Source organism: Ascaphus truei, chromosome 3 (genome assembly GCF_040206685.1).
Source record: "Ascaphus truei isolate aAscTru1 chromosome 3, aAscTru1.hap1, whole genome shotgun sequence".
Lineage (NCBI taxonomy): Eukaryota > Metazoa > Chordata > Amphibia > Anura > Ascaphidae > Ascaphus > Ascaphus truei.
This window is the reverse complement of record NC_134485.1, coordinates 349,964,369-349,973,407: the sequence shown is the minus strand read 5'-3', so window position 1 is coordinate 349,973,407 and position 9,039 is coordinate 349,964,369. Positions and strand designations below refer to the sequence as shown.

The window sequence follows — 9,039 nt, the reverse complement described above, 5'->3', positions numbered from 1 at the left end:
ATTCAAACAGTACTCTATAGGAACCAGACAGTTCGTGTTACCGGGAATGTGAGTGTTACTTCAGACACAGTCGTAAATCTGCCAAGAGCAAAACTCACTCACACCCCATTCTTACACACAAAATGGATACTAAAAACATAACAAATCAGACAAAATGGAAACAGAACATTGCATTCAATCATTCTCCAGAGACCTCTCCTTGTCCAATTAAGTAATTTCAACAGTATCTTCATTTCAGCAATATTACTTAATCAAAGGGAAAATAGAGGATTCTGTCTGTTCTCCACACTAACTAAAAGGGGGTATTTTATTCATGAATATGTTTTTTTTCCAACCGTGTATATTGATGAATTGTGAACTGTCACTTTAAAGTTTGTAAAAACATTATGTCATCACCCAACGGACTACTCAACTTTTCAAGATGAAAAATAGAAAATAACTATAGAAACATGTTTATGACCCAACCAGCCACTAAATGTCTCATTTAGGATTTCCCTATCATACAGTTTGCACATAGTACAAGTCATTCATTATTTTTCTGTGAGACATTCAGCCATTCATACAACTTAAAATTAATTGGATAAGGAATAAAAACTAATTCTGATGCTTTCCCAAATAAAAGTAAAACTTAATGTATTTTGTGTGTGTCTCAGTCGTGTTTGATTTGTTTTTAAAAGTAAACCCATTTACTGTGCAATACGTTAAAATAAAAATAAAACTGTTCTTATGTTGCAGGCTAATTCAGACTTATTATGTTTAAGGTTTCTAATGAATGTGCAATTAAATAGGAAACATTGGTACCAATCCTTAGCATGAAAAATAGCAGTTTATTGAACAGACGGAAAAATAGATTATGTTTCAGTTTAAAGAATTAACAATATAATTAACAATTGTGATTAGGCTAAGATAAATTTAATTAATTCTACATTTTCCACAAACTCAAGTATGACAAATTCAAGCAAAACCAATTGGTAATTAATAATTTAAAACAATCTGTTGTACTAAGTTAACATGTGAAATTAATTATTTTTAATTAATAAATGTTTTAATATTGAATACAGTCAAATATTACATTAATTTTCATATCGAGTGCTTTGATATAAATTACATGATATTGTTCACAAAATTAATTTCTGTGTGATTGCTTTGAAAATCAATTACTTGTTTACAGTTTCAGACATACTGCGGTACTTTAGTGGAAAATCCATGGACCATTTTTAATGCATCTGTAAAGAAAGTGAACAATGCCAAGGTTTGAAAATCATTCAGTGATTCTATCAGAAGAATGCAGAAATTCCCAGACAGATAATCTTGCATACAGTATTAATGACTTCACATTGGGTTAATAGCTTCACATTAATGGTTTCAATAACAAAATATACTGACTATCTGGTCTTTTTGTTATACCACTTATTATAATAACATTAATGGTATCAAACAGAGTAACCAGGTTTCTATAACTGTACTAGATTCATGTTTCAAAATTTAATTCTCAATAAAATTGTCTTATAGTAAACACAGTACTTTTTGTACTAGCCTAGATGTGATATCAATGGTTTAATGTGATACTATGGGTTTTGTGGTGAACTAGAACATGTAGAAGCAGCCAAAAGTAATCTATTAATTAGCTAATTCCATTTTAGCAGGACTGTCCATGTCCTGAGCTATGTTTTCCTTGGGAAACACTGCCAGTGCTACATCTGCTCTTGTGGTGGTGTCCACTTCCACCATAGTGTGATGCTCCAGTACTAGAGTGAAGCACAGCTGTAAAGAAACAAGCAACGTGTTAAAGAAGAAACATTTTTAAAATAAATATTAACCAAGTATGATTTCACCCTAAAATCGGAGCTAATATTTAACATGTATTTTAGTATCAATATATTGAAGTGTTCTGTCCTTCTTTTTCTTCCCAAATAGCAATTGGTAGGCTTTTATAAAAGAAATACTGTAGGAAGTAAGATGGAATGTTCAGTATTATCTTTTTCATATAAATGGTTTATTTTGTATTCCTTTTCACTATTTCAGATCTGAGTTGGTGTAATCTTCCCTGGCAGGTAGATCTGTGTCAAATGTAAAATACTGAATTAACTAGATAAGTACATTTGACTCAATAGCATACTCTTAAATTTGCACTTCCATAGAGCTTGAAAGGTGACTCTTCCTTTCAAAGCCCATGGAAGTGCAAATGTAAGCGTATGCAATTGAGTCAAATGTACTAAACCAGTTACTAGTTACTGGAAATGTTAGTGGAAATGACAGTATGTAGGAAATGAAAACTTAATGTAAAGCTTAACATTTGTTCCAGGACAGGAGTATAATAAAAGACAAAGGGAGTTTAAATCTTGAGATTGAAAAAAAAAATATTTTATATACTGTCACTAGGCATCTTCCAGCAAAGTGGTTCAACTAGCAGATAACACCTCTATTCTTTTAATGCATGTGAAACTTTAGTTCTTTCTTGGTTTCAGATTTAAATAGTTGGAATAGTATACAAACACAAAAATGAATCACCCCTTTACTTACAGATGCTAACAGAACCGTCTCCGCCCAGCCTGAAATGAAGATAGAACATTTGTTAAAGTTAGTTTACAATTTCAGTCACATTTCTACATGACACATAACTATTATTTACTGTACACTATGTACTGTATGGAAACTTCCATCAGAGGATAACATTTTGTGTATATTGTATGAATTATGTTTATGAAACGGTAGAGCTGGCAGTCCTACAGTATGTGTTTGTTTAATATATATATATTCTTTAATTATTCAGATAAAAAGACATTTCTATATTGACAGTGTGTCTACATGCTGCATAATCTTCACTCACCTGGACTCTTCTCCCTCCAGCAGTTTCCTGTAGGTGGTGATCTCAATATCCAGAGCCAGCTTCACATTCATCAGCTCCTGGTACTCACGGAGCTGGCGAGCCATGTCCTGTTTAGCTTTCTGCAGAGCATCCTCCAACTCAGTCAGTTTACACTTGGCATCTCTGACGGCCATCTCCCCACGTTCCTCAGCCTCAGTTATGGCACCTTCTAGTCTAGCACGCTGGTAAAACACAAAGTAAATAAAAGATTCTTGCACTATACATTAATAAATGTAACATTTTGCAAGGATTGCAACTATTTAATATAGTTAACAAATGGACAAACAGCCAAATCCTCTTATAATACTTCCATTCTTCATTTTAGAATGAGTAAATATGTATTATAATATATCATTTACATTTAATTTTATCTCATATATTGAATTGTATGTCTTTATATAGCGCCATTAATGTACGTAGCGCTTCACAGCAATAATATACACGAGATAATCATATAAATAACAAATAATATAAATAACACATGAAGGGAAGAAGTGCTTCAGACATAAAAGTAACATTTAGGAAAAGGAGTCCCTGCTCCGAAGAGCTTACAATCTTATTTGTTGGCAAGAAGAATGGAAGGCATTCTGGTAAGTGTCTGCATGGGGCCAAGGTCAATGTATGAGGTGTAAATTTTCAGCCATGGAGCTACTCATATGATTCTATAAGCAGGTGTGTTTTGAGGTGGGACTGAAATGTGGATAGAGAGGGTGCTAGTCGGACATTGACGGGAAGGGCATTCTTGAGGTGTGGGGAGTGAAAGGGGTTTAAGGCAAGAGAGGGCTTTAGATACAAAAGGGGTAGAGAGAAGACATCCTTGAGCAGAACGTGGGTCAGGATGGTGAATAGTGAGAAATTAGGGTTGAGATGTAAGGAGGAGCAGAAGAGTATAAAGCTTTAAAAGTGAGGCGGAGAATTGAGTGTGTGTAACAAGATTTGATAGGAAGCCAGGAGAGGGTTTTGAGCAGGGGAGACTCTGATACAGATTTCGGAAATAGTAGAGCGATCCTGGTAGCAGCATTTAGGATAGATTGTAGGGGAGACGGGTGAGAGGCAGGAAGGCCAGAAAGCAGGAGGTTTTAGTAGTCGAGATGGGAGAGAAATAGGGTCTGTGTCAAAGTTTTTGCAGTCGAGCAACAGAGAAAGGGAGTATCTTGGTAATATTGCAGAGGAAAAAACTACAGTTTTTTGCTACATTTTGAATGTGAGAAGAAAATGTGAGAGAGGAGTCGAGTGTGACCCCTAGGTAGTGTGCTTTGGCTACTGGGTAAATTATAGTACTTCCAACAGTAATGTGGAAGGAGGAAATAGGGCCAGGTTTAGGAGGAAGTATGAGGAACTCTGGTTTTACCATGTTAAGTTTAAGTCGGCGGAGGGCCATCCAGGATGATATAGCCGAGAGTCATTCAGAAACTTTAGTCTGTACAGCAGGTGTAAGTTCAGGGGTAGAAAAGTAAATTTGTATGTCATCAGCACAGAGGTGATATGTGAACCCAATATATGTGATTAAGTCACCTAGAGAGAGTGTGTAAAAATAAAAGAGAAGCGGTCCCAGGACAGAGCCCTGGGGTATCCCATAGACAGATCGATAGAGGAGGAGGTGTTCGCAAAAGAGACACTGAAAGTACGATGGGAGAGGTAAGAGGAGATCCAGGATAAAGCTTTGTTACAAATGCCAAGTGCATGGAGAATGTGAAGGAGAAGAGGGTGGTAAACAGTATTGAATGCTGCAGAGATGTGGAGTAACATGAGCAGAGTGTAATGACCTCTGTCTTTGGCAGCATAGAGGTCATTAGTTATTTTAGTGAGGGATGTTTCAGTGGAGTGAGCAGTGCGGAAGCCAGATTGTAGAGGGTCTAGGAGAGAATAGGTGTTGAGAAAATGGAGCAAGCAAGCAAATACAAAACATTCAAGGAGTTTGGAGGCAACAGGCAGGAGGAGACAGGTCGGTAGTTAGAAAGACGGGTAGGGTCAAGCTTACTGTTTTTGAGTAATGATGTGACTGTTGGATGTTTGAGGAAGATGAAAAGGTACCAGAATAGAGGAGGAGTTAAAAATGTGTGTGAGCGTAGAGATTATAGTAGGAGCAAGAGGTTTTAGGAGATGGGAGGGAATGGGTCAAGAGGGCCAGTGGAAGAGGGAGAAGAGTATATCAGCAACGGCACATCCTCCACTGTGACAGCTGATAACGAGTCAAGGAATGCAGGAGGAGAGTTAGGAAGAGGTGTAGGATGGGAGGAGGATACATAAGGGATGGGTTTCACCTTTTCCTTGAAATAGTCGGCAAAGTCCTGAGGTGAGATGGGGGATGAAGAACAGTTAGCAGAGGGTGGTCTGAGTAGGGCTTCACAGTCAGAGAAGATTCGGCATGGATTTGACTTGTGCTTGTTGATTAGTGAAGAAAAGTAGGTTTGTTTTGCTTGAAAGAGGGCAGAGTTGGGAAGTATTATTAAGGAAGCAAACTTTGTTTTTTAATCAATAATACCTATTATACATGTGTTTTTTTACCTGATCTTTCACACTCTCAATTTCTCCCTTAAGTCTCTGAATCAGGCGGTTGAGCTCAGCAATCTCCTGTTTAGTGTTGCGTAGATTATCTCCAAAACTACCTGCAGTGGAACGCAGCTCCTCGTACTGAAGAGAACAAATCATGTGAGAATAGATTGAAGCATTGGTGTGAAGCATCTAATTGTATCTAAAACCAAATAGCGTGATGATCTTATATTTAAGCAATTATGGTGGATTCCGAAACTTATGAACAATATACAGTTTTACAATTAGTATAATGTGGCTATTATATTTCAGTAGAGTACTATATATCATGTGTATGTTATCTATATGTAAAACTTTAGATTGGGACTGTTTGAATTTGCCTTCTATAGACTCACCCTTGATTGGTACGTGGCCTCTGCTTCAGCTCTGCTTCTGTTAGCAACATCCTCATATTGAGATCTGACCTCAGCAATGATGCCATCCAGATCCAGGTCTCGGCTGTTATCCATGGAAACAAGGACTGATGTATCTGAGATCTGAGCCTGAAGCTGAGATATTTCCTGTAAAGTAGAGAACGGGTACAGTATGATAAACCTTTATTTTGAAAGATAGATTTTCAAACACATATTGTTCTACTGTCCTTTGTTCCCCAAATTTGTACAAGAAATTATACTGCCAGATATACAAAAAAAGATGTTTACATGTTTTAGATGTTAGAAATTAAGTTCTAATTCTTATACAGAAAGGAGAGTATCCATTTCAAAGTATGTGGTGTAAAATCATTATTCCTTATTTTAGGAAAATGGTACCAGGTCTGTTGTTCAACAACTGAAAGAATAAGATGATTATGGATCTCCATATTTATACCGCATCAAACAGAGTGCGCAGGAAGTTGATCTCATCAGACAGGGAGTCCGCCCTTGCTTGTAATTCAGCTTTGCTCATGAAAGCAGCATCAACTTCCTACAGGGAAGATACAAATAGATAAGTATATTCAGTCAATGTTAGGCCTTATAATACAATGTTTCTTATATTAAAACTGCATTTAATTTAAAATCCTATATGAGGTTTTTTAAAACAAATTAGTTTCCCCGCACTCTCTATTAATGCTTTTGAATGTACTAAACTTCATAGGGTTCCTATATCAACCATTTAGGAAGTCCCGCAACTTCATCTTTTGAAATAGGCAGCCATATTGCATGCTCTGGGAATCCAGATCTTCACTGATCCATCACGGGGGAATAAATCTAATGGCAGCTTACAGTAGATAATTGCAATGTAAGGAACTGCTCTATTTATTAAAACAATAAAAAAAAATGGGCAAGAGGAAATGCTGCTTTAATATTCTGAAATAAATATTTTACTGATTCAAAGTTACATTATTACTTTTATGAAAAAAGACAAACATTTTGTACAGTTTGTCACTTGACACTTACCCTCTTAAGCCCAACAAATTCATTCTCTGCAGCTGTGCGTCGGTTGACTTCCTCTTCATATCTATTGGGTAAGAAAGTTTTATTAAGTGGTGTGTTTTTAGATTAGTACTGTATATGGATTTGATGGTATTTTGCAGTGTTTAGAGAACCAACATGTCTCCTAATTTACATACTTTCTTCTGAATTCTTCTACTGATTCCTCCATATTCCTCCTTTCTGCATCCAGGCGCGCTCTTTCACATCCCAGATTCTCCAGCTGTCTCCTGAGACTGCTAATGTAGGCCTCAAAGAGAGGTTCAATTTGAGATCTAGCAGTTCTTTGGTCTTGTAAAAGAGACCACTTTGTCTCCAGCATTTTATTCTGTTGCTCTAAAAAGCGCACCTAGGACACATAAAAATGTAAATATATAAAGAATTGTGAAAATGGTTATATTTGTTTGCAACACCTAAATTTCTTTGAATAAAAATAAAAATGAGTATTTTGAAATTGTCAATTCTTGCCAATGGTGACCTGTTCAGAAAATAAATAGATTTAAATAAAAACATTGAAATATAGATGGAAATCTATTATAAAATATGACAAATTAAAATGTTCTTCCTAATTTTATGAGCAAAAACACCAAAATATTAAAGCAGTCAAAAAGGTAACAAAAAGTGTAATTTTATGACTTAAAAAAGTCATGGCAGCTTCCAATGTTTCGGGGCAGGCAGACACCTTCATCAGGGTTTCATAATTTTGTCACATTTTACTTTTCCCTTCGCAGTAAAGAGATTTTAACCTGTAGTTGCATCTTAATGACATATGAAGTGATTTTTGTATGTCCATTGTAAATGATGATATCAAGAAGCTGTTTAATTGTTTTTAATATGAAAAATGTATGTAGAATAAACAATGTACATACTGTAGTGCTACAGCATATAAAATAAATAGTAGGATATAAGGTACATTATTATAACACAATAAGGCAACCAACAAACATACAGAACAGGAAAGTGAATCTCTGTCACAGGGAGTTTATAATCTATAATATTTGAACAGTTTAGATAGTGTTAACAAATATAAAACTCTTACACCAAAAAAATATTTTCTATGCCATGTTTATTTGATGATCATTTTCCATATCTTGTTTAATGTACAGTAGGTTATTTAAGTCAGGACATGATATAGCCCCTTTTCCAATATATAGGATGCTGAGCATATTTTCCTTACCTTGTCAATGAAGGAGGCAAACTGATTATTGAGACCCTTGATTTGGTCCTTCTCATCTGTCCTCATTCTCTGGATGTTTGGATCAATCTCCAAATTGAGTGGGGCCAAGAGACTTTGGTTCACAGTAACATTGGTGATGCCTGCAGAGCAAGATGATCCCCCAAATCCATAGCCAGATCCACCAAAACCATATCCACCACCATATCCTCCATATCCATGTCCACTTCCCACTGGTCGACAACTTCCAATTGACATCTTATGTCCACCTGATCCATGACTATAGACACTTTTGCTTCCAAAACAAGGTAGCGCTTTGTGTCCCATGGATACTTTCTTTGAAGTGAATGAGCTCCCACTGTGTTTGCTGAAAGATGATAAACAAGCTGAGGATGAGCTGAAATTCTTGTGCCCAGAGCCTGAGCTGCTATGTGTAGATTGATGAGATTGATGAGACATCTTGCTTCTGTAAGAATCGCAAGGACAATGCGGTATTGGAGCTGGGTGTTTTGTGAGCTTTTCGTAAGTCCCTCTGAGTTTATAACAGAGACTTACCCCTTTTATATTCACCCTGAAATGGGTTGGGCTACTAAAGTAGACTAAGAGCCTATAATTGCCTACTATGAGCCTGGATTGCTGTCATTATTACATCTCAATCACCTATCTTAATTGAAAGCAAAGTATGAAGGATCTCGGTTGCACTCGGTTGCACTCTTTCAACATGGTACCTTTCTGACCCCAGGTATTAAAGATGTAATTCCACAGACAAATGTTATCTCCTGGGTTAAATACAATAGTATTTTGCGTTACAGGTACATGTAAATAAATCAGCTCATACGGTACTTTCCAATAGGCTCTGTGTGCAAAACAGAGTGAGACTTCAGGGGCTCTGCCTGTTGGAAAACAGTTAACGATGACATTAACAATTTGCTGACTAATTTGCATCCAATACAACACTGCTTATGATCTTTATTCTTGCACTTATCTACTCCTAAATTACTTGCTTTGATGTTTTGCAACATTTCTTTTTGAAG

The 9,039-nt window shown here is 36.3% G+C and overlaps 1 protein-coding gene across 1 annotated transcript; it reads right to left on the bottom strand.

Moving 5' to 3' along the window:
- Positions 1–913: 913 nt before the first annotated feature.
- LOC142490084 (keratin, type II cytoskeletal cochleal-like) lies at positions 914–8,523 on the bottom strand. Its single transcript, XM_075591878.1, has 9 exons — positions 8,009–8,523; positions 6,972–7,180; positions 6,799–6,859; positions 6,230–6,325; positions 5,758–5,922; positions 5,378–5,503; positions 2,831–3,051; positions 2,524–2,552; positions 914–1,764 (listed from the first exon to the last, which is right to left on the bottom strand). The coding sequence occupies exons 1-9, from the start codon at positions 8,462–8,464 to the stop codon at positions 1,640–1,642; spliced, it is 1,488 nt and encodes a 495-aa protein (XP_075447993.1). The 5' UTR covers positions 8,465–8,523; the 3' UTR covers positions 914–1,639.
- Positions 8,524–9,039: the final 516 nt, after the last annotated feature.